The sequence below is a fragment of the Vanrija pseudolonga genome, chromosome 6 (assembly GCF_020906515.1).
Source record: "Vanrija pseudolonga chromosome 6, complete sequence".
NCBI classification, from domain to species: Eukaryota; Fungi; Basidiomycota; class Tremellomycetes; order Trichosporonales; family Trichosporonaceae; genus Vanrija; species Vanrija pseudolonga.
In genome coordinates, this window is record NC_085854.1 from 2,135,933 (window position 1) to 2,158,868 (window position 22,936).

The window sequence follows — 22,936 nt, forward strand, 5'->3', positions numbered from 1 at the left end:
GGGGTTACCACGGCTCTCGTCCCAGGCCGACTCTGCCTCGTCGCTGTCTACTGGCGAGTCTGCGCGAAGGACAAAGGTAGGCGGTGTGCGGGGCAGGGGGGAGGGGGAAGCTGGTGCTGCGGGGGAGGATGCGGATGCGCCGAGCTCTGGGGCCGTCTCTGTCGGGGGCGAGTGGCCGCCAAACGTGTTTGGAGGTGAGGGTTGTGTGGGCGAAGTGGACTCTCGGCCGTGAGCATGGCCTTGTTGACCATGGCCATAGCCATAATGAGGGTCCGCCATCGCACCGACAGGAGGGGGGACGTTCGGGGTCGGCGGAGGCGGCGGCGGCTGCGGCGGCTGTAGCCTTTGATGGCGGCCAGTGCACTGCTAGGTGTGCGATGGGATGGCTGGAAAACAAATGCGGCGTCGAGTGCGGGTACCGTGCCGAGGTACGCTGTGGGTTGGGGCGGGAGAGGAGGGAGGGGGGAAGCAAGGCAAGGTGATCAAGTGCTGGGTAAGATTATAGTTGTCGGGGACGTGTCGTGGCGTCGACGTCGTGGTCGCGGTCGTCGTCGTCGTCGCACTGTCGAGTCAAAGGAGTGTTGGGGTGAATGATCGTCTCGAGTTTGTCTGGTATAGGAGGAGGAGGAGGCCTGTGGAGCGGGGAGGGTAGGTAGGAGTGAAGCAAACGATCAAGGACGCAGTGACTTGGCGGAATGAAAGGTGGGCGGGGCGGGGGTTGGTGCGGTGGGTGCGTGGGTGCGTCCGGTGTCGTCTCTGTGCAGCGTGGCCCCCGCGCAGTTGCTGCTGGCAGCACACGCAGTACCTCGATTCCTCGTCGACCAGACTACGGCAACAGGAGCGGCACAACCACTCTGCGACCCAGGCGATATCGTCACTGGGCTCACCGTTTCGCCGTTTCGCGCCCTGGGCAACGGCAGAGGGGTAGCTGCTGGACGGGTGGTCAGGTCTGTCGGGCAGCGGGGCGTGTGCTAGGCAGATTAGGTCTGCCGCTGCAGACAGACACGACCGAGCAAGCAGTCGGTCGGCCGTCTCGTCGCGTATGCAGCAGCAGCAGCAGGAGGCAGTGACTGCAGCTGCAGCTGCAATCCCAAACCCCCCAACCCCCTGCCCATCGGACGGGAGCGCGGTCGTCATGGTGCGCTCCCAATACGGCTACTCGATGTCAACAAGGGCGGGCTGGGCGGCAGGGCACAAAGTGACGGGCGGGCGGCCCAGCCCAGGGAAACGCCGTGGACCAGGGAAACGGTACATCAACCCCGCCGGGCCTCGTAAAAAAAAATCAACAACAAACACTGGACTGGTCGCGGGGGTGCTTGCTTTGCTGGCGTTGGTGTCGCTGCTTGCTGTTTCGGACCCACCTAAACCCTGCGAGGCACAAGCTCGCTCCTGCAAGTCCTGGGTGATTCCTGGGCGCCTGGACCACCCGCGACACCCTAAACAATTCAGAGACGGCAACTCACCTCGGCCGGCCGGGTGGCCAAAACAAGCCCGCCCGCTAGCCCGCTCGCTCGCTCGGTCGCCCACCTTGCTACTACCCGTCTGCCTGCAAACTCCTGGCAATCAATCTCGTGCGCACTCTAACGCTATCCCAGCGCGATCCGATGGCGGCGAGCCGCACATGCATGCACGCCATCCCGCATCTCGTTTGGTGGCGTCAGTCGTCTGATGCGTAGCTCATCCTACAGCACTTTGCTTGAAATGGCTGGGTCTGGCATGGCATGGTGCGGTTACTACTCTGCCTGCCCAGCTGGTCCATGGCCGTCCACGGGTTCAGTGGCGCGGCGCGTGGCGCAGTGGCGTTCCGGACCAACTACCCAACTGCCCCCCTACTGTTTCATCGTCTGCTACAGTACGTTGTTGGAATGTGAGATGCACGATGCGCAACAGAGGAGGGAGGCATGCAGCATGCAGGTCGTACACTCCTCGACGAGCCAGCCCACCACGCCCACCGCTCACCCTACGCGGCAAACTGCATATTGAATACTAACGGCCCGCAGTCGCACTACGCGCCGTGCTATTAAGACTAGCCGTAATGGCAGTAATCTTCCACCGTCCGTTCCCCCCTCCATCCCCCCCTTCCCCATCTTTCGACGCGACGTGGATCTATGCGCGTCCAGATGGCTATCATACAATGCTCTCCTCTGTCCTCTCGTCCTCTCTTCTCCCTCTACCGCTCTACGACGACGCGACCGTCCTCGTGACACGCGCAATCTCCTCGTCAACGGCGGCCTTGCCCTCAGCCGTAAGCCTAGGGCGGCCGTCCTCGTACTCGCTCTCAAAGTAAATGATCTCGTGCCTGGGGAGATAATGTTAGCACGCGGCGGACAGTCCGATGTTTAGTCTGCCAAACAAACGCAACACGTATCGCCATGGCTACGCCAGGCATACGTTGTTTACGTTGGCGACGGGCCGGAACCCCCGAACCACACTCACTCTTTGCCGTCCTCCTTGAGCTTGGCCGCAATGTCACGCTGGCGCTGCTCGATCACTTGCTTCTGCTTGGTCGCCTCGCCCCAGTTCTTTGCCAACAGATTGACGGTAACAGGGTCCCACAGTCGTCGCGACTCGCGCGCGTCCTGCTCCTCGACAGGTCGCACGTCCTTGGGGATAAGGGCGAGCTCGTCGAGGCTGAGCAGCACCTTCCACTCCTGCGACGCGCGCGTCAGCACGCAACCCAAACCCTCTCCCCAACACCCGTACACACCTTCTCGCCCTTGAGCTTGTATCGGATCTCCTTCATCCAGTTGCCGTCGAGCGTGGCCACCACCTTATCTGATGGGACCTGCTTGGGCTTCTTCCACGACTCGGCCTCCTCGTCACCCGTCTTGTATCGGTAAATAACACCCTCGACAAGGAATCGGGGCTTGCCGATCCACGACTGACGTCAGTGCTGATACCAGATCTCGTTGACCCACCTCATCCTTGTAGTCCAAGAGGACACGCAGTCGGGTGGCACCGTCACCACCGCGCACAGTGACGGCAACCTGGTCGCTCATTGTGCCGTAGTACGCGCCCTTGAGGATACCGTTGACCTGGGCCTCGGGGTGCGTAATCTGGTACTCCTGCCACGTGCTCAGCGTCATGCTAGGTTGAACGCGGTACTCACCTCGCCCTTGCCTGGGCCATCGCGGAGGATGCGGATAAAGATACCCTTGTTCTGGGTACCGGGGCCAAGACGGACGGCTAGGGATGAGTTAGCACGGTAATGCACAGCGCCAGCCCAGCCCAGCACTTACAAGGGAAGGAGACGCGAGCGAGGATGTGGTCAATGCCGACGGCCTCGATACCACGCTCCGGGCAGTAGTAGTAGGCAGCCGAGACCGGGGGGTGATGCGAGGTCTGCTCGCAGAGGAAGACGACCGTGACTTTCTCGCTCTCCTTGACACCAGCATCGGGTTCGCGGGGAAGGACCTCGTCACCAGGGCCAGGAATGACCTGACGGAGCGACGACATGTCAAACGACGCGGTGGAGGGGTTGGGGAGCTTTGTGCTCTTGCCATTCTTGGACGAAGCCGACTTGATGGAGCTGGCGGCGTGTCAGTGGGGTCCCCCCTGGCTGTGCGTCGGGGATGCAGGCTTGAGCGTTGCGGCGCCCCGACCCCTTCCCGCTCGCCGCTCGCTTGCCGCCACCACTCACCTAGTCTCGCTGCCCTTGCCGCCGTCCTCGGCACGGAGGACAGGGGTCGACCATCCGCTGCCGCCCTGGCCACCGTACGCGGGCTCGTTGGGAATGGGGACGTGGATGTGGGTACGGACAATCGGAGCGCCGGTCTTCTTATCAACGATGAGCGGCGGGACGCGCCACGAGCAGCGGAAGTGCTCGCCTGGCGGCGGTTAACAGGGGCTCTATAAACCTCGAGTATCGACTCACCGAGCGTAGAGTTGTACGTCTTGCCGAGACGCGCACGGATAAACTTCAAGTCCTTTGAGAAGCAGAAGCGGAGGACGGCGAGCATACGCTCCAGGTCATCGCTCGAGTCGCCGATCCTGCGCGCGCTGTCAGTGATCGCCGAGGTCTCGCCACGTACGCAGCAAAGATATCGGCACGGTCAGCGTACTGCCAGTACTCGAGGTTGGGGATGGGCTCGAGGAGCGAGGCGGGGAGGGACAGGCGGCTGTCGTGTCTGTCAGTGACGTCCTTTCGGCCCTCGGAGCGGTGCAGCCCCTCCACTCACAGGTTCGCTACGTCCTTGACGCCGACGAGCCTGCAGGGTCAGCGATAATGCCTCTCCTCCCCACACTCGACCACACCCACCTCTTGAGGAGACCGAGGAGGATCTTCATCTTGGACTCCTCGCCGCCGCTGCCGACGTCGGGCAGGGTGGCCGGGGCGCCCGAGTCATCGGTGAACTGCTGCGGCACTGTATCGGGGACGGAGTCACGCGGGTGGTCACGCGGGTAGGTAGCAGCGACGGTGGCGGACATTGTCGCGGAAGGTGGGGGGCGTTGGGGGCAAGTAGTTGTAGAGAGGCAGCAATCAATCGTTCGTTCGAGATGTCGAGCGATGGGCCGATGGCGATGGGAGGGTCAAAGGCGATGCGATAGGAGCACGAAGCAGCCCGTCAGCACTGTCACGATCACTGGGGGCGCTGGTCGAGGCGTGGAGGATGCACTGCTAGTGGGGAGGCTACTGGGTCGTGTTGTTTGTGTGACTGGTCGAGCGACTCATGGGCGCGCCAGGACACGAACGTGTGCGGCTGGGCTGTGGTCACAAGTGACGGGCGGCGACAATTCAGGTGGGCGCTGCGCTGCGGGAGGGGGGAAGACTCTGGGCGTGCGTGCTTTGCAGCAAGCATAGAGATAGAGCTCGGGCGAGCATAAAGATGTGGGGAGGGGGCAGAGTCGACGTCGCCACGGAGGCATGGGGGCTCGCTATCGGAGCGCGCGTCACCAGCACAGGCGGCGGCGACATGCACGTCGTCACCGACTCTTTATGGGTGGGTGGAGTGGAGCGCGGCAGTGGAAACGAGATAACCTAGGCTGCTGCTGCTGTCTGTTGTTGCTACTCACCCGGGTCGTCGTCTGTGGGGATGTTCTTGGGGACCTTTTCCGCCATGATGGGTTGCGTTGCGTTGCAGTTGTTGACGATGCGATGCGATGCGAGATGCAGCAAAGATGTGATGCACGTCGGTGTCTTTGTGGTTGGTGGTGGTGGTCTGTGGTCTGAGTCGCAAGCCGGCAGGCAGGCAGGCTCCTGGCAGGGGGTGGCTCGACGCTCAAAGCAGTAGGCCCAGCCAGGGAAACTTGAACCCTCAGAACTTGAAAATCGCTGCCAGGACCCCACCTCCGACCCACCGCCGACTTTTGAAATCCCGACCTGGCAGCTGGGCCAGCGATTCAAATCCGGCCCCAGGTGTCACTTTGATGCATACAAAAAGGACACTAGTTGGGATTCTCGGGCATCATCAAGTGTAGATATTGCTGCTACTGCCCATCGCGCGCGCGCTCGCTGCCGCTGCTGCTGCTGGGCGCCCCTCACACCTCACACGTGTCTTGTCTCGTCTTGCTGCACTCGCTCCTCCACGCGGCAAGTGCCCAACTCGCGCCTGCCCAGCCACGGCCCCCACCTCCACCACTATTCAGCCAGTCTAATTCGGGCACCGCCGACAAGCGAGATGCGCGAGATGGCGCCGCGAAGCCGCTCGTCACCGACTACTCACTGCTACTGCAGCAACTCACTGCCACCAGTCCGGGAATCACCTAGCCGCGGCATCGTGTAAACAATCCCAATGGCAACTAGTGCGCATGGGTGCAGCTTGGGTCGCTGCTATCGACTACAATCGCCCGGCGCCCGTTCCATCTCCGCGTAGAAGCCGAGCCCGGCGAGCGAGCCAACGAGCCACGAAGCCCACCGCGCGCGAGCATGCGCGTTCTCACACTCTCATCTCTGACACGCCGAGTTGGGTACCTGGCTGGCGTACGCGACATCATCTCTCGGCCGTCGACGCGCGCGATCGCCGCTGGTGACGAAGCTGCTGCCTGCCGCGCAGCTTCCGGCGATAGAGCGTGCTTGGGGCGGGGCGACCACCTATCTCCCTCCCCAGCAAGCCGACTACACCGGAGGACGCGCTCGCACGTCGTCGGCCCGGGAGTCGGCAGATGGTTCTGGTGCTGCTACGGTCGGCGGCACGCCGCATACATCGTGGAGAGGAAGCAGACTGCGATACCGCGATACCGCACATCTGACGCGTCGGCGAAATGCCGCATAATCCGCGCCGCTGCTGCGCCGACGTGGGGCGGTAGTCACTCACCCACGACAACGTCGCGGCAACAGCTCCGTCACTCCGCCTCGCATTCGGCTGACAGAGCAGACGCCGGAGCGGCGCCGGAGCTCGCGCCGAGGGCCCGGCTGGCCCCACACCCCCCTCCTGCCCATGGTGCGTCTTACACCGCCCCCGACACCTGCGGGCGTGTAGCTCAGTTGGTAGAGCGTTTCATTCGCATGTTCGTCTGCGAGCCTTGAAAAGGTCTTTGGTTCGATTCCTAACTCGTCCAGGTGTTCTTTTTCGGTGCGGCGGCCTCCTAGGGAGAGAGGGGGACGAGCGGAAGGCGGGGGAAGGGTGTAGGGACGAAGAGGGAAGGGTGAGGGATCGTGGCGCTCAGTGCCACTTTTGTCGATGGTCGCGGAACATGTGTGCTGCTGTGTACTGCTATGGCCGTGCCGCTGCATGACCCCTTGCCCCGTTACTTCCTCTGCGTGACTGCTGCGCTGTGCATTCACCTTGCTCCGTCGCCGCGTCGCGCGCCGGCCATTCACCGCGGTATCATTGGCGCCGAGCGGGCCCTGTGGCACATCCCTTGCTGCCACACCCTACCCCCTGCCCTCGCCCTGCCACACACGTCCAACCCTGTAATCATGCATGGTACAAGCCTATACAAACGATGCGACTCTGTAACCTGTCCCTCTCCCCCCCGTCTACACCTCGAGCCAGCGCCAAGGCTCCTCGACGTACCGCTTCCACGTCTCGGTGAACGAGATGAGCTCGGCGCCCTCGAGCACGCGGTGGTCGCCGCTCCAGCCGACCGTGCAGCGCAGGACGGCCTTGGGGCCGCCCTTGGCCACGCTCTCGGGGTCGAGCGTCCACACGCTCTGGCCCGCGCCGTCGCGCAGCGCCCACTCCATCTCCCATGCTGCGCGGCCGATGGCCGCGATGGCCACGCCGCCTCCAGGAGGCAGGACAGGCATAGCGCTGCGCGCCTCGCCCAGAGGACCGACAGACGACAGCGTGATGTTCGGCGCTGGGCCAGGCTTGGCGGGCGACGCGCGCAGCGTTGCAAGCGCGTCGTTGATCGCTGACACCGGGGCGGTGGGGTGAACGGGCGGCAGCGACGGCGTCAGGAGGCCCATCTTGGGGTCGGACACGGCGATGCCGATCGCAGCGTCGCGGGCCACCTCGAGCCAGCGGTCGCCGTCCGCGTTCTCCTTGACGCGAGCACGCATGATGGGGTGCTCCTCGAGCGCGAGCGACAGCGCCTTGACGAGGAAGGGCAGCACCGAGGTCTTGGTGCGCTCGGGCAGCGGCGCAGCGTTGATGAGCGAAGTGGGGATGTCGGACGCGACGTAGTTCTTGCTGGCGACCTCCTTGGCGTTGGCAGCCTTCATCAGGGGGAGGAGGTTGGTCAGGTCGAGCGAGTGGACGTAGCCGAAGTGCGGGACGTCACCCTGCGAGCCCATGGCGCGGTACATGACCTTGCGGGTACGGCCCATCTCCATGCGCTCGGTTTCCTGGCCGCGGTCGGCGGAGAGAGCGGCGGCACGGGGAGCGGCAGCCTTGGGCGCAGCGGCACGAGGAGAAGCCGCAGGGGCGGCAGCGGGGGCTTCAGCGGCAGCGAGCGCGCCCTCGACGTCCTCCTTCACGACGCGGTTGCTAGGTCCCGTGGGCTTGACGGTGGTGAGGTCGACGCCGAGGCGGTGGGCGAGCGCGCGGACAGCAGGGCTGGCCTTGACGATGCGCTTGGCGCCGTCGGCGCCGCCGGCGCGGCGTGCCTCGACAAAGTCGGGGACCTCACCGCGGGCCAGCGGCGCAGCAGGCAGGATGCTGGCCTCGCCCTCGAAGCGGACGGCTGTCTCGGCGTCGGCGAGCGGGTGCGGCCTGCCCTTGCGCTTGGCGGGCTCGCCATTGGCGGGAGCGGGGGCGGCGGCAGGTGCGGCCGGCGCAGGCGGGGGAGGTGGGGGCGCCGCAGCTGCCGGGGCCGGAGGGGGCGGGGGAGGGGCAGCTGCCTCGGGCTCGGGCGCGGGCTCACCACCCTCGGCGCCGTCTCCCATGTCGATCTCGCACAGCGTCTGGCCGACCTTGACCACCGAGCCGGGCTCGGCATTCACCTTGGTGATGACGCCTGCGTGTGGCGACGTGATCTCGACGCTGGGTGGTGTGTCAGCCGAGCTTTCCTCCTTCCCCCAGCCGCCTCTAGCCACTCACACACTCTTGTCCGACTGCACCTCGCAGAGGTTGTCAAACGCGTCGATGCGGTCGCCGACCTTGACGTCCCAGCGGATGATCTCGACCTCTGTGATGCCCTCGCCGATGTCGTGGAGGGTGAAGTGGAAGACTGGGGCGGGGCGGGACGCGTGGAATGCGCGGGAGGGGGCGAGGCGCGACGACGACGAGGCCAGCGCGAGCGCGGGGGACGCTGATGATGAGCGGAGCGCGATCGGCGACGCCGCGCTGAGGAGGCGCGCGCGCGGGGCAACGGCCAGCGCGCGGCGGCCGGCGAGCATACGGGCTGCTGCGATGCGGGACATGTTGATGAGAGGTGAGTTGTGCTGTGACAAAAGTTGCGATGCGAGCGAGGTTTACATGCGTGTGCTCGCAGTGGTGGTGACTAGTGGTGGTGGTTGTTTCTGGTCTTGTTGTACATGCTCCGTTGCCTGTCGTTGCCAGCTCCGGCCGGCTGGGCACCGCGAAACACAAAAGTGGCCCCACACGTTTCGGCTCTCGGCACCAGGCGGTCATGTGCGATGGGGGCAGGCATTCGGGCCGACGTAATCTCGCATGGTTGTCGCATGGTGACCATGTGGTGACTCCACGTCATTGTATCCCTTATCACTCGGGGCCCCCGACCTCGCTTAGCGACGTGGTCCCAGCGTCGGCGTCGTGGTTCGTTCGCTAGCGTTGATTGATGGGTGGCAGCCGTGTCGACGCCACTGAGCGCCACGGCGGCGGCGCCGGCCCACTCTATTTTCATGGTACAGTGGGTTAAGCGCCCCAAGCGCCGCCGGGTGTTGGCAGCTGGGAGTCAGCCGCCAATGGCGCCAGGCAGGCGGTCAGCGGCGGGTATCTGCGACAGGAGATGGTTGGCCGCTGCATGCCGATGCTGCTTGCACTCCCTGCCTGGCTGTGCCGCACTTCTCCCGGTGCTCCACAGCCATGCAAGCCAGCGTGTGACGCGCAGCATCCAAAATACCCGTTGCTGCTGCCCTTGCCTGATTACCCGTTGCAAATACCCGGCCAGTGTATCTGACCTTTCTTGGCCCAAATCTGACCTTTTGGTGTCGCGGCTCGTAATCTCTGGCCCGGCTCGACATCGTCCGCCCGTCACCCACGGCGCAACGCGCAACACCTCTGTATCCGACGCATAAGACCCAGAGCCCTTGCCTGCCTGCCTGATCCTGCCTTGTCTTGCCTTTTTCTCCAGTGCCAACGATCCAGACGACGACGCCGCCGCTCCAACGCTATAAAGGACAGACCGACCCACTAGCCATCATCAGAATGTTCGTCTCCCGTACCCTCCGCTCCGCTCGCCCCACTGTCCGTGGCCTCGCCTCCATCCACCCAGCCACCGCTACCCACAACACGCCCCCACCCCCGCCCGCAGCCATGCCTGTCGCCGACGCAAACCTCACCCAGCTCCTCACCGAGCAGCGCAAGCACGTCACGCCTGCCCTCTCGCGTCTCCATGACCACATCATTGTCAAGGGACAGGGCTCCAAGGTCTGGGACGAGACTGGCGCCGAGTTCATCGACTTCAACGCCGGTATCGGAGTCACCAACCTCGGCCAGTGAGTAGTAGTAGCAGTAGTGACGTCGGCGGGCGTCTGGACTGGGAATCCAGCTGACATTCCTCCCTCCCCCAGCTCGCACCCTGCTGTCACTGCCGCCGTCATCCACCAGGCCCAGCAGGTGTCGCACGTCCAGTGCTCGATCGGCTTCTCGCTCCCCTACCTCCAGCTTGTCGAGGCGCTCCGCCCCATGATGCCCCACGAGTCGCTCGACACGTTCTTCTTCTGGAACTCGGGTTCCGAGGCCATTGAGATGGCTCTCAAGCTCGTCAAGCGTGCCACGAACCGCAACAATGTCATTGCCATGGTCGGCTCGTACCACGGCCGCACCCACGGCGCTTCGGGCATTACCCGCTCCAAGCCCATCTACACCCAGCACACTGGCCCCACCATGAACGGCGTCTACGCCACCCCCTTCCCCTACTGGCACTCGCTTGGCGTTGACCCCTCGACCCCCGAGGACGAGCTCGTTCGCCTTGCCATCTACCAGCTCGAGCTCCTCATCAAGACCCAGACTGCTCCCACCGACGTTGCCGCGCTCTTCATTGAGCCCGTCATTGGCGAGGGTGGCTACGTCCCTGCCCCTGCCGCCTGGCTTAACTACCTCCGCGAGTTCTGCGACAAGCACGGCATCCTCCTTGTCCTCGACGAGGTGCAGTCGGGCTTCGGCCGTACCGGCAAGCTCTTCGCCGCTGAGCACGTCCCCGGCTTCAAGCCCGACGTCCTTGTCTTCGCCAAGGGCCTCGCCAACGGCTACCCCCTCTCGGGCGTTGCCTCGCGCAAGGAGCTCATGGAGAAGCAGGAGGTCGGCTCGATCGGTGGCACTTACGCCGGCAACGCCGTTGCCTGCGCTGCCGCCGTCGCCGTCGCCGAGGTCTTCAAGACCCAGCCCATCCTCGAGAACGTCAACGCTCGTTCCAAGGAGCTCTTTGACGCCCTCTACGCTATCCGCGACTCGCCCAAGACTGGCCACCTCGTCGCCGACATCCGTGGCCAGGGTCTGATGGTCGCCGTCGAGTTCCGCACCGAGGCCGACCCCCTCACCACCAAGGGCCTCGCTGCCGGCACTGCCATCCCCAAGGACATTGGCAAGCGCATCCAGAAGAAGTGCCACGACAACGGCCTTCTCCTCCTCACCACGTCGTGCTTCGACACGATCCGCTTCATCCCCCCTCTTGTCATCACCAAGGACGAGATGGCCCAGGCGCTCAAGATCTTCAACGCCGCCGTCGAGGAGGTCGCCCGCGAGGGTTAAACAAAAGGAGGACATCGTATAGACTGGGCGCGGGGTCACTGGGCAGCAGGGTTCTCATAGCTTGTTTGTAGGATTGCATGTAGTGTACAAAGAACAGTAGCGGGGTGGAGGGCCAGATATTTTGACAGCATTTCTGGAGGTAGTTTTTGCTCGATTTCGCCGCAGTGCACGAGCTCAGCGGTCAGAGCGTGCAGCGGCTCTTGGCCGGCCCATGCTCACAAGCCATGCATCGAAGTGTGCGAGGTGAATGCTCATGCAGTATCGCTGCATCAAGGCCGTGAGAGACGACGCCGCTCCGCAACAACCAGTTCCTGCTTCCCCTCCGGCCCCGCTGCCGCCACGCGAATCGGTGCCACGTGCCACGCGATCACCCGACGACGGACGCCCTCAACTGCAATCATGTCGCGCCGGCGGTCGATCTGGAACAGCTGGTCGGTCAGCACCTGGTCTCTACCGTCGCCTACTTCTACTCCAACAGCGCAGCAGCCCTACTTTGCGACCCCGGCCGCAGCGACACACTACTACACGATGGACGATGACCCGTGGGCCGACACGCCGGCGACGCCGCCCCGCGTCTCGGTGTCCAAGGATGGCGCGACGACGGGGAGCGATCTGAGCACGGGCGCTGGCGCCAGCGCGGCGGTGAGCGCGCCGCTCGTCGAGGAAGAGGAGCATGAGCATGAGCATACCGACGAGGCCAAGCACCAGGAGATCGAGCACGATACATCACATACGACTGCGAATGAGGAGGCCGACGCGGCGCCAGTACACGAGGCCGCGGAGCACACCGAGCCAGAAGAGCCGCCAGAGCCAGCGCCAGCACCTCACGACGCCTTTGCCAGCGACGACCTCGACGCGGGCTTTGGCTCGGCATCAGCACCAGAACCAGACCCGTACGCCGCCGCACCAACGCTTGCGCCGCCGCCCGCGGGCGGAGGGTTCGAGGACGACGGCTTCGATGACTTTGACGACTTTGACGCGCCGGCTGCGGCGGGGCCGAGCTCGGCGGCGTTCGACGCCGGCTTTGGCGACGACGACGGGTTTGGAGACTTTGGCGACGTGCAGGAGTTTGACGGCGGGTTCGTGGAGCCTGCTGCGCCGCCAGCGCCGGCGTTCGAGGCATGGGTGAGTCGCATGGAGCGAGATGTCGACGACGACGCGCTGACTCCCCTCCCCAGTCTGCTCTGTCCCTTCGTCCAGTCCCACCCCGCCGCGAGCTGCTAGAGCGCATCACGGCTGTTCTGTCCCCGCTCGCACCAGACGCCGACGCGTTCACTGACGAGCCGATGCGCGACGTCGACGAACTTCACCAGGTGCTCGTTGCCGAGTCGAGGTGGGTTGCGGCAAGTGTCTCCCCAGCAGCTCCACTGACGCCCCGCCCCAGCCGTGTATCGTACGCCAAGCTCACGACGGCGCCGATTCTCAAGCCGCTCGACTGGACGCGGTCCCGCGTGCGCCGCGACCACCTGATCTCGATGGGCGTGCCCGTCAACCTCGACGAGGTGGACTCGCACCGCCTTGCCGCGCTCCCGCCGCTGCACATCAGCACCAAGGGGCTGGGCGAGGTGCGCCGGTCGACGTCGCGCGAGCCGGCGAGCGCAGGCGGTAACAACAACGGCAAGGGCAAGGCGCGGGATAGCTTTGGGGGCAGCGCGCCGGCGAGCGCCACGCCGCACACGAACGGCGACGCCGAGCGGAGCAAGTATGGGCTTGGGGAGCGGCCGATCGTCGACGTGCCCCGCGCCGAAGAGCTGTGCGGGCTCGACGAGGACGCGCTCAGCATCATGCCGCTTGCACGGCTGCGCGCGCTGCAGGACGAGCTCGAGCGGCACACGGCGGACGGGAGCGAGCTGCTGGCGTGGTTCCTCCAGCTCAAGGATGCGCAGAAGCAGGACTCGGATACTTAGTGAGTCGACAGGAAGGAACGCGGCTGACATCCTAGCAACGGCATGATCTCCGAGCTCATCGCCAACGCCGCCAAGGTCAAGCAGCCTGGCAGCGGCGGCGGCTTATTCCGCCGTGGGAGCGCGCGCTCCAGGCCAGCGAGCATGAGCGCGAGCGCTACGCCCCGGCGGGTTGCGTCGCCCGGCGTGTTCACAGGATAGGGGGCTTGTATGCATTTTGTGGGTGTGTGGGCTGGGGGAAGGGGTTGGGTGAGGCGGAGACCTGGCAAAGAGGGGACGGAACCGTCCGCCGGTGGCATGGTGGCATGGGAGAGGAGTCGACCAACAACGGCCAGCATGCGACCTTCGCTTCCGACAAACGTAGAGCATTCCTTTGTGCATGTCGACGATCGACGAGTCAGTTTGCTCCCAGTGCTCGTAGAAGCAAACTCGGTGACGGCGACGGCGGCATGTCAGGGTGCCGAACCGGCGGGCGGGCACCAGGGTGGCAGTGGGGGGCGATGCAGCGCGGTCGGCAACGACACTGGTTGGCTATCTGGCGGCGATGCCATGCCGTGCTGACTAGTAACTAGGAGCTGTTCTGCAATGCACAGCATGTGACCTGTTCCGCGCCGTTTGCTTGACTCGTTTTGCGGCCATCACTTTGTGTCCCGAGTCACAAATCGTCTGAACGATTGGGCGACGAGCACATCAATCGATCAATCGCGGGATCTCCTCGGATCCGCAGCTGACCGCAGGTTAGTCGACTTGGATGACTTTGCCACCCAAAAGTCACAACTTTTAAAGCGCCCATCAACCAACCCGCTCTTTCTCTTCTCTTCACCACCTCACCTCTCACCTCTCAACTTGCGCACACCGCAATGCTCCTCAAGGAGGGCGACTCCGCCCTCACGATCCCCAATCTCCCTCCATCACCCCCACTCACGCCCTCGCGGCCCACCTCGCCCCTCATCCCCCAGGTGAACGGGTACGGCGGCACGCGCCGCGTGTCGCTCTCGTCGTCGCTCGCGCGACAGCCCGCCGCCGCGCCAACGGAGGCACGCTTCGCGACCTTCACCCTTGCGGAGAAGCACCGCGGCCTGCCCCTCACTGCGCGCCTGTGGCTCCAGAGCCGCGTCGTCCGCGCGCCAGACACGTACCGCTCCAAGGGCCGCCAGCGTCCCCAGACGCTCGCAAACTATGCCCTCGCGGCCGACCTCGTGCGCGCGTGCTTGCCCCGCTGCGCGGTAGTGTTCGCGCCAGAGCACAGGCGCATGCTCCCCCGTCTTGGTGTGCACCTCCTTTGGCGCGTCCTCGAGGGTGTCGGCCCCGCTGCTAGGTAAGTGCTGGGAGAGATTGGTCGGACGGCACTGACAACACAGGTTGTGGGCCAACTGCCGGATTCTCGAACTCGTCGAGGACAGCCTCAAGGGTAACCCTGTTGCCTTCCCCGTCGCTGCCGCCGCCGCCGCGACCGTCATTGGGCTTGCGCTCCTCGACAACCTCTCTTCCACCTTCTTCCAGCGCAATGAGCAGATCCTGACGGTGGGTTGCGGATGAAGGTACAGGTTGGCTAACCCAACAGAACTACGTCTCGTACCACATGGAACGCACGTACATCGGCATCAGGCTCGACGAGACGATTCCCCAGCTCACTGACCCAATCCACACGGCCCTCATGTTCGAAGGAGGCGTGTTCGCCGGCCTCGAGTACTCGTGGTCTGCCGGAGGCGGCGGTGGTCCCATGAGCTGGGTCAAGGGTCTTGGCCGTCTGCTCTCCGGTGTCATTGCCGTGGGCAGTGAGTCGTACCTCATGTACCGCACCGTCAAGTCGTCCAACTCCTATGGCACGCTTGTGGTCATGGGCATGGCCCTCATCCCTACCATCCTAGGCTTCTTCCCCAACGTCTTCAACGCCCAGCCAGTCGACTCGTGGGACGACGCCAAGTATGTCAAGAGCATCCGCACCCGCGACGCCATGAACGAGGTGGTCCTCGAGGTCGACTACAAGCAGGAGCTCATCCTCTTTGGCTTCAAGGACTGGGTCATGGAGCAGTGGGACGGTGCCAGGCAAGCAATGGACGAGCACGACCTCCACAAGGAGTACTCATTCAAGTCGAGTGTGCTCAACATGTCGATGATCAACCTTGCCCTCACAAACTCTGTTTACGTCCTCCTCGCCACCAAGGCTCTCGTCACCAACCTGTCGCTCGGTCAAATCAACCTCCACCAGGCCACTGCTGTCGCCCTCTTCAGCCAGGTGCAGCAGCTGTCCCTCACCTACCGGGATATCTGGGATGCGACCTGGTGGTTTGGCTCATTCTGCGCTCTCCTCGACATGCAGACCCACAACATGCCGACGATCGACTACGACACGCACCGGGACCGTCGTGGAATGAAGCTCGAGGCCAAGAACCTTTCGTTCACGTACCCCGGCGCCGACGAGCCTACGCTCCACGACATCAACCTGACAATCAATCCTGGAGAGGCTCTCGCCATTGTCGGTTTCAACGGCGGTGGCAAGACGACCCTCGTCAAGGCGCTCATGGGCATGCACCGGCACTCGGGAGAGTTGCTCGTCAATGGCATTCCTCTCGAGGACTACATCCCGTCGACGCTGCACGCCAGGACCAGTGCCATCTTCCAGGACTTCAACAAGTACCAGTTCAGCGTGCGTGGAAATGTCGCCATTGGCGACATTGCCCGGCTCGACGACGACGAGGCGATCAAGCGGGCTATCGTTCGTGGCGGTGCCGAGCCAGTACTCGAGAAGGCGGGCTCACTCGACAAGCGGCTTTACCCCTGGGGCACGCCTGCGGAGCACAACAACGACGTCAATGCTGATGATGTGGACACGGACGACGACGAGGAGGAGAAGGAGGAGGAGAAGACGGACGAGCAGAAGGAGGCCGAGGACGAAGATGACGACGGCCTGTCGCTTTCGGGTGGCCAGTGGCAGCGTATCGCGCTCGCCCGCGCGTTCATGCGCGCCGACAGCGCCGACCTGGTCGTGTTTGACGAGCCGTCGTCTGCGCTCGACCCGCGCGCCGAGGCCGACCTGTTTGACCGCATCCACTCGCTCTCGCAACGCGAGGGCCACCGCGCGACGACAATCTTCATCTCGCACCGGTTCAGCACTGTGCGCCGGGCTGACAAGATTGCGTTTGTGGCAGACGGCCGGATCATCGAGTACGGCACGCACGCGGAGCTCATGGCGCTCGAGGGCAAGTACCACGAGCTGTTTATGCTTCAGCGCCGCGGGTTCGATGGCGACGACTAGGTGCTGAGCCACGAGAAGCCGCAGGCTGCGAGTGAGCGGCGCTGTTCTTGCCTCGTACCCTCCTACCCACCCACCCCCAAAATGTAGAAACAACATAGAATGGCGTCGGCTGGCGCCTGTCACTGTATAACACCACTGTAGTAACCATCTTCTTGCATCATAGACTCGAATTCATGCAGAGTCATTACAACATACAGCACAGCTATGCCTCGTGACCCTCGGCGTCAAAGTACGGCAACAGGCCAGTGTCTGCATGACACCCGATGTACTCGAACAGCTGCTCGCGGTCGTCGGGGAGGACACACACCTCGTGCCACGTCCGGAGCTGGTTCTTCTCCCCGTAAAACTTGTACCTTCCCACCGCCGCAGAAAAGATAGCCGCGTGCGTCTTGTGTCCCTCGCTCCAGTCCTCCATCTTGCCCAGCGTGGCAAAGTACCCCGTGGCATGCTTCTCCGGCACGAGCTCCCCCTCCGCGTCCGTCGTCGTCGCCCACCGCAGGCTCAAGCACGCGTCGGGATGGTCCTGGAGGTACCCCATCCCCCTGGCGAGCGGGGGCGCGAGCTTGGCGTCGTAGTCTAGCTTCTGGGACTCGTCCATCGCGGACCAGGTGTGCGCGGTGCGGATAACGGCCGTGTTGTGTGGCGGGGTCACGCGCCAACGGCCATGACCTCGGTCGTGCCGCCGCTCAAGCGGCGCTGCCTCGCCCTCCAACGCGTCGTTGACCACCAGCCGGTCGCGCATCGCCCCGTAGTACCCGCAGTACGGGGTAGGATACAGCTCGACCCCGGCGTCGGCGCTCAGCCCGCCGGGGTAGTCGAGCCAGTAGATGCTTTCAAAGCGCTCGGGCGGCACGCGCACAACTTCGCGAAACACGCCGAGCGCGCCGTGCTCCAGCCGGTCCGGGGCGGCCCACCACCCGTCCGTCGCGGCTCGCCAGTCGTCGTACGAACGCAGCCAGTACCCCGTGACTACGTGGTTTGTGTAGCCCTGCGCATCGACAAAGCGCGCATGGTCGGCCGTGCTGGGTCCGTGCGGCAGCTTGAACGCGGCATCGACCCAGGCCATGAGCGGGGAAGTCGCGAGCGCCGCCTCGTCGCCCGCTGGCGCTTGCACGCCATACTGCGCGATGACGAGCTCGGGGCAGTCGGGAGGCAGCAGGGCAGAGTAGCGCTGCACCGCGGGGACAAAGTTGGCGGGCTTGCGCAGCGGCACGGCGCGGGGCGAGGGGCCGTAGGTCCATTCTGGCGCGGTGGGGAGGATGCGCTCTGTTGGTGGGGAACGGAGGAGGGACGCGGCGCGGGGCGGCGGGGTGGTTGTCGAGGCTGGGCTGGGCGGCGTGCTCGTCGAGAGCCGGCGGCGCGCGGCACGCACAAGATGCTGCGCCATGTCGTGTTGGCTGCGTGCGCTGCTATGCGCGATGGCGCGGTGTCGACATGCGCGAGGGGGTGATGGCGGTCATGAGGATCACGGTGTCGGAGGAGTTCCGCGGTGTGGGGAATGGTGGTGGTGCACCTCCACCTTCGTTTGGTGGCCTTGGTCAGCGAGCAAGTTGCCTTCGTCGACCTGTCTGTGATCTGCAGCAACGCGGCGTGTAGCTGCAACGCAGCTCGCAGGCGAATAACCATCTACATCAAGCATGCAATGACAATGACAATGCTACCAGTCAGCGTGTGCAGCCACCGATGCTACTCACTCTCTATGTACAACAGTGGCCCCGCTCGCTGGCTGGCTCTACGTGCGGCAACGGCGCGCGCCTACTTCTTCACCCGGACCGCCTTCCACACGGCCACCTCTTCGCGCCACAGGTCTTCGACGCACGGGCAGCACGAGGAGCCGCAGCATGCCTGGGTTTGTCAGCGGGGCTCGGGGGCGGGGGGCGGCCCATTGCCCTCCCTGCCAGGTGGCAGCGAGACGCGTCGCGACACAGCGATGACGAAGAGCGTCACACCGACGCTGTCGGGCTACACGCCTCGCTCGCGCTGCGCGCGAGCTCGGCACCACTCACATCGGGATCAGGCCTCGCGGGCTGCTCGACCGCCAAAGCCTTCTCAAGCAGCTCCTCGGCGCGACTAGGCGTGAGGCGCTTCGCGTCGGCATAGTCTTGGATGTAGTCGCGCACGTCGAACTCGTCTGGTTCGGGCAGGGGGGCTGTCGTCGCTGTCATCGTCGTGGGCGTGGTCGTGGTGATGAGTGCAGTGGCAAGATCATCGCTGTGCGCTTTGTCAATGCTTGCTCACCACCAAACAAGGACTCGAGTCTCTCCGGCGCTCCAAAATCCGGCAATGTCGAGACGCGACTCGCCCGATATCACCGGTCTGATCCGACGCCGGCCTGGCATTATCAAGCTTGATTCACGGCGACGCCGACGCCGTCGCCATGTCCGTCGCTGTGCATGCTGCTGCTCGCCATGGCCATCACACACGCCCACACACACACAACAGCCTGCCAGCCGCTCGTGTGACTGGGGCACCATGATCGCCCGCCCAGCCTCTCAACATCCTTGGGGCGTGAGGCACACTTGCGCAGCCGTGGCACCATCACTTGCCAACACGGACCTCGGACCTCCCCACACGACCAAGCTCCGTGCACCACACCACCCACCTCCCCGCATACCGAGACTATCGCCTTGGCCTGGAATGCTCCGAGCCTGCGTGCCGACGTTCTCCATCGTCACGACGGCGTCCACCTGCACCACGCCCCGGTCGGCATTTTGGCGAGAGCGAAGGGGGGGTTAGAAGGGCTGCGGCAGTCGGATCGGAGGAGATGTGCGGAGGGTGGGCAATGGCAACCGCCGCCGCTGCCCGTTGGTTGTCTGATCTCTGATTGAGGTACATGATGGCCGCCACCAGTTGGAGCGCGCGAGCGAGCGAGGCTGCGATGCTGCTGCGGTGCCGCCATGGTGCCGTTGCCGCATTTGCGCGTTTCTGGAATGGGTCAATGGCGCGCTGCACGTTCCAAATCAAAATCCAACGGCATGGCCGGCTGCTGATGACGTCGTCTATTATTAGAGACGATTAGGTTCCGTTGCATTTTTTCGACTGTTCCCCCCCCCCCGGGCGACGCCCGCATGCGCCGCACGCGTCATTTGTGCCTCCCTCCCAGCGAGCGAGCGAGCAGCACCAGTGTCGCCTAACTGCGCTGCGGAGCACCTCGCTATTCCCATCACCCCCCCTACCCCCCCCCCATGTATCGGGCACACTGTGCCCACAGCGACTGACCCCCCCCGCCACAAACGTGTTTGGCGTCGCGTCGAATCCAGTAGTGAACGTGCACCCACCTCGATCCGCAGCCACGAGTGGCACGTTGATCACTACTACACTTTGTTCTGTACACTGTAGACAATTAAACAGGTCACACGAGCAGGTTAGTGGCCTTGTTGCAGCCGGCTTGGTCGTGTGAGCGGTGATCCTTGTTCCCGTGGCTTGGAATGTCATGTCGTGCAGCGAGATTCTGGCAACCACATCTCTTGGCTAGCACCCAAATACATGCACGTACCGTCCTCGAGATGTCTTGGCATGTAGGTAGCATCGGTGTAGCCGCGGCGCGCGGGGGTCGGTGGGCTGTCGCAGTTCCTGAACGTCACGAACGTGTTGGCTTAATCGTCCAATCAGACGCTGTATCCTGCTTTCGGCAACAACCTCGACCATCAAAATCCGTTCATCATCGCTTGAACAATCTGGCCTCGCGGCAGGCAGCAGCATGCGTGCCCCTGACCATGGCGCGCCGGCCGCACATGCAGCCCAGCTCCGCCCGCAAGCCCCCAGGGCGACTTGACATGCCTGACACCTGACGCCTCCTCGCTCGCCGGTGCGCAGGTCACACGAGAAGCTAAATCTGCGCCAGCGTAGGGGTAGGGCCTAGCCATGTTTGCCGGACAGAGGCCTGTACTGCGGCCGGCCGGCGCAACGACGGCCCAACGCAACGACTTTTTGCCTGCGTCGAGGCTGGCGTGTGCCTCGCCTTGCCTGCTCTCCCAGACACTCTTAAGACGGGCCCAGAGAGCACTCTCCCCCGTCCTCTCCATCTCACTACGCCTTGTGCGACCGACGACGCGCACCGCACTTAAAAGAGACCTAGGTCCCTTGTAGTAGTCCGTCTGCCACACGCCCACCCCCACCCCCCACATCTCATCACACACCATGTCGTTCCCCCCCGACCTGCACGACTCGGACAGACTGCCCGACGCCGGGCCCCGTGACATTGACTTTCACACCGAGCACCCCCTCTTCAACGACCTGTGCCCCCAGGACTCGTACACGCCTGATGGTACCTACTGGGTGAGTCGTCTTTGGCGGTGGGGCCGAGCTCGCAGAAGCCTCGAGAAGAGCTAGCTTGGTTGCGCGGTCTGTGCCGGCGATGTCGCCGGCCGGATCTCTAGCTCCAGCTCGCCTACCTCGCCCCGCCCCGCTCCACACACCCGCACGCCCCCCGCTAACACTACCCTCCAGGCCGACCTCCCCTTCGGCGAGCGCCAGAAGTGGGTCAACGCCCAGTCCAACGCCGAGGCCAAGCGCGAGCTCCAGGTGCTCGGCGCCATGTTCAAGAAGGACCCCCTCTCGCCCATGCGCGCCTACTTTGACCGCTACGTCGTGACCGGTTTCGGCATGTTCACCGAGGGCTACACCATCTTCTCGATCGGTAACCTCTCGTCTCTCTACTCGTCGATCTGGCCCGAGTGCTGGTCCAAGCACACGGTCTGTGACGCCAACTGGGTCGCCGGTGTCTCGTACATCCAGATCATCGGTATCATCTGCGGTCAGATTGGTGTCGGTATCGAGGGTGACTGGATCGGTCGTCGTGTCGGTCTTGTCCAGGACGCCCTCGTCATGACTCTCGGTCTCGTCATGCTTACCGCTTCGTGGGGCACCACCCTCAACGGTTGGGTCATCTGCTACGCCTGGTCCCAGTTCGTCTACACCCTCGGTGTCGGCGGCGAGTACCCCATGACCTCGACCACCGCCCTCGAGCACAAGCCCGCCTCGGGCTCGTCGCAGACTGACGACAAGCTCCACCGTGGACGCAACGTCGTTCTTGCCTTCCTTATGCAGGGTTGGGGCCAGCTCCTCAACCAGGGTCTCCTCATCCTCCTTCTGCTCATCCTCCACGGTGGCTCGACCCCCCCTTACTCGAAGAAGACGGGCCAGTGGGTCTTCCGTCTCTCGTTCGCCTTCATGCTTCCCTTCACCCTCTGGATGGCCTACCACCGTTACTACAAGCAGGTCTACTCGTCGACTGCCCTCGCCCGCTCCAAGAAGAACGCTCGTGTCAACCAGTCGGGCTACGACCTCGCGTCGCTCAAGCTCGTCTCGACCCACTTTGGTGGCCGTCTCTTCGGCACCTGCATGAACTGGCTCACCGCCGACTTCCTCTTCTACGGTGCCAAGCTCTTCGCCTCCAAGTTCATCGCCGTCATCTCGCCCAACGCGAAGGGTGTCATGACCGGCTGGCTCTGGAACCTCCTCAACGTCGGTGTCTCGCTCGTCGGTTACTACCTCGCCGCCTTCCTCGTCGACCACAAGTTCTACGGCCGCAAGCGCATGCAGTACATCGGCTTCCTCTGCTGCGGTATCCTCTACCTCCTCCCCGCCATCTGGTACAACGAGCTCCGCTCCAAGAAGCATATCCAGGGCTTCCAGACCATCTACTTCCTCGCTTCGTTCTTCCAGCAGTTCGGCCCCAACTGCACCACCTTCCTCCTCGCCGCTGAGATCTACCCCGTCTCGGTCCGTGCCACCGCCCACGGTCTCTCGGCTGCCTCGGGCAAGATTGGTGCTCTCCTCCCCGCCGTCATCTACAACTACGTTGCGGACCACACCAAGTTCTGGATCGTCTGCTGGTTCGGTTTCGCCGGCTGGATCATCACCCTCCTCTTCACCCCCGACGTTACTGGCCTCGACCTCCGTGAGCAGGACCGCTACTGGGCCTTTGTCCGTGAGGGCCGCGCTGGCGACTACCACGGTATTGCCGTCCACCCCCGCCACCTTTCGTGGTTTGAGCGCTTTATCCTCAAGCGTCATCTTGCCTACGACCCCGAGCTCGACCGCCAGCAGCGTGTCAAGGAGCTCCGTGTCATGTGGGAGGCCCGCCAGGCCGCTGCCGTCAAGGAGCAGACTGGTGTCGACGCCATCCCCGCCCACGAGGACGACGAGCTTTCCTCGACTGCCCACTCGTTCTTCGAGCGCGAGATCCAGACTGCCGAGAAGCGTGTTGGCCTCCGCCCCGAGTAAATTCATAATAGATACAGCATCAGGACCTAATCGGGCCGCGAAGCGGCCATGCATCATATAGAGAAATGACTTGTTGCAGGGGACAAAGAGTTCGAGGCCTTTGAGTTGGCGGTTACTGACCGAGTTTCCGAGGAAATAAGACCTCCGACATACCGTAAAAGTGACAATCCTCGTGCCCTTGCCCCACTCGTCGACCCCCAGCCCAATTGACGGCCAACGTCGACCCATAGCAACATGAAAAGGCCCACCAACCTCCCGGGGTATGCCGTCAAGCCGAATAACATTGA

The 22,936-nt window shown here is 63.9% G+C and overlaps 7 protein-coding genes and 1 non-coding gene across 8 annotated transcripts; 5 read left to right on the plus strand and 3 right to left on the minus strand.

The window, feature by feature from the left end:
* Positions 1-2,110: 2,110 nt before the first annotated feature.
* Positions 2,111-4,720, minus strand: obp1 (Oxysterol-binding protein-like protein 1). Its single transcript, XM_062775172.1, has 11 exons — positions 4,259-4,720; positions 4,179-4,208; positions 4,032-4,127; positions 3,875-3,990; positions 3,641-3,827; positions 3,240-3,529; positions 3,110-3,186; positions 2,919-3,065; positions 2,708-2,881; positions 2,437-2,651; positions 2,111-2,299 (listed from the first exon to the last, which is right to left on the minus strand). The coding sequence occupies exons 1-11, from the start codon at positions 4,426-4,428 to the stop codon at positions 2,179-2,181; spliced, it is 1,623 nt and encodes a 540-aa protein (XP_062631156.1). The 5' UTR covers positions 4,429-4,720; the 3' UTR covers positions 2,111-2,178.
* Positions 4,721-6,409: 1,689 nt separating this feature from the next.
* On the plus strand, positions 6,410-6,498 carry LOC62_06G008630. Its single transcript is given in 2 exon segments — positions 6,410-6,446; positions 6,463-6,498. It is a non-coding gene; the product is annotated as a tRNA-Ala (tRNA).
* Positions 6,499-6,850: 352 nt separating this feature from the next.
* Positions 6,851-8,757, minus strand: dbt-1 (lipoamide acyltransferase family protein). Its single transcript, XM_062775173.1, has 2 exons — positions 8,424-8,757; positions 6,851-8,366 (listed from the first exon to the last, which is right to left on the minus strand). Exons 1-2 carry the CDS (start codon positions 8,744-8,746, stop codon positions 6,920-6,922), a joined length of 1,770 nt encoding a protein of 589 aa, XP_062631157.1. The 5' UTR covers positions 8,747-8,757; the 3' UTR covers positions 6,851-6,919.
* A 769-nt stretch (positions 8,758-9,526) lies between these two features.
* gabT_2 (4-aminobutyrate aminotransferase GabT) lies at positions 9,527-11,397 on the plus strand. The gene is made up of 2 exons (XM_062775174.1): positions 9,527-10,003; positions 10,079-11,397. Exons 1-2 carry the CDS (start codon positions 9,714-9,716, stop codon positions 11,256-11,258), a joined length of 1,470 nt encoding a protein of 489 aa, XP_062631158.1. The 5' UTR covers positions 9,527-9,713; the 3' UTR covers positions 11,259-11,397.
* Positions 11,398-11,701: 304 nt separating this feature from the next.
* On the plus strand, positions 11,702-13,394 carry LOC62_06G008633 (uncharacterized protein). Its single transcript, XM_062775175.1, has 4 exons — positions 11,702-12,383; positions 12,437-12,591; positions 12,643-13,164; positions 13,201-13,394. Exons 1-4 carry the CDS (start codon positions 11,787-11,789, stop codon positions 13,361-13,363), a joined length of 1,437 nt encoding a protein of 478 aa, XP_062631159.1. The 5' UTR covers positions 11,702-11,786; the 3' UTR covers positions 13,364-13,394.
* Positions 13,395-13,818: 424 nt separating this feature from the next.
* On the plus strand, positions 13,819-16,617 carry spaT_2 (Subtilin transport ATP-binding protein SpaT). Its single transcript, XM_062775176.1, has 3 exons — positions 13,819-14,480; positions 14,524-14,686; positions 14,727-16,617. Exons 1-3 carry the CDS (start codon positions 14,023-14,025, stop codon positions 16,419-16,421), a joined length of 2,316 nt encoding a protein of 771 aa, XP_062631160.1. The 5' UTR covers positions 13,819-14,022; the 3' UTR covers positions 16,422-16,617.
* A 6-nt stretch (positions 16,618-16,623) lies between these two features.
* Positions 16,624-19,119, minus strand: oxd (Phenylacetaldoxime dehydratase; the record flags this gene model as incomplete). Its single annotated transcript, XM_062775177.1, has 4 exons — positions 19,024-19,119; positions 18,428-18,570; positions 18,181-18,266; positions 16,624-17,818 (listed from the first exon to the last, which is right to left on the minus strand). The coding sequence occupies exons 1-4, from the start codon at positions 19,088-19,090 to the stop codon at positions 16,624-16,626; spliced, it is 1,491 nt and encodes a 496-aa protein (XP_062631161.1). The 5' UTR covers positions 19,091-19,119.
* A 1,190-nt stretch (positions 19,120-20,309) lies between these two features.
* PHT1-9 (putative inorganic phosphate transporter 1-9) lies at positions 20,310-22,718 on the plus strand. Its single transcript, XM_062775178.1, has 2 exons — positions 20,310-20,699; positions 20,871-22,718. Exons 1-2 carry the CDS (start codon positions 20,562-20,564, stop codon positions 22,647-22,649), a joined length of 1,917 nt encoding a protein of 638 aa, XP_062631162.1. The 5' UTR covers positions 20,310-20,561; the 3' UTR covers positions 22,650-22,718.
* Positions 22,719-22,936: the final 218 nt, after the last annotated feature.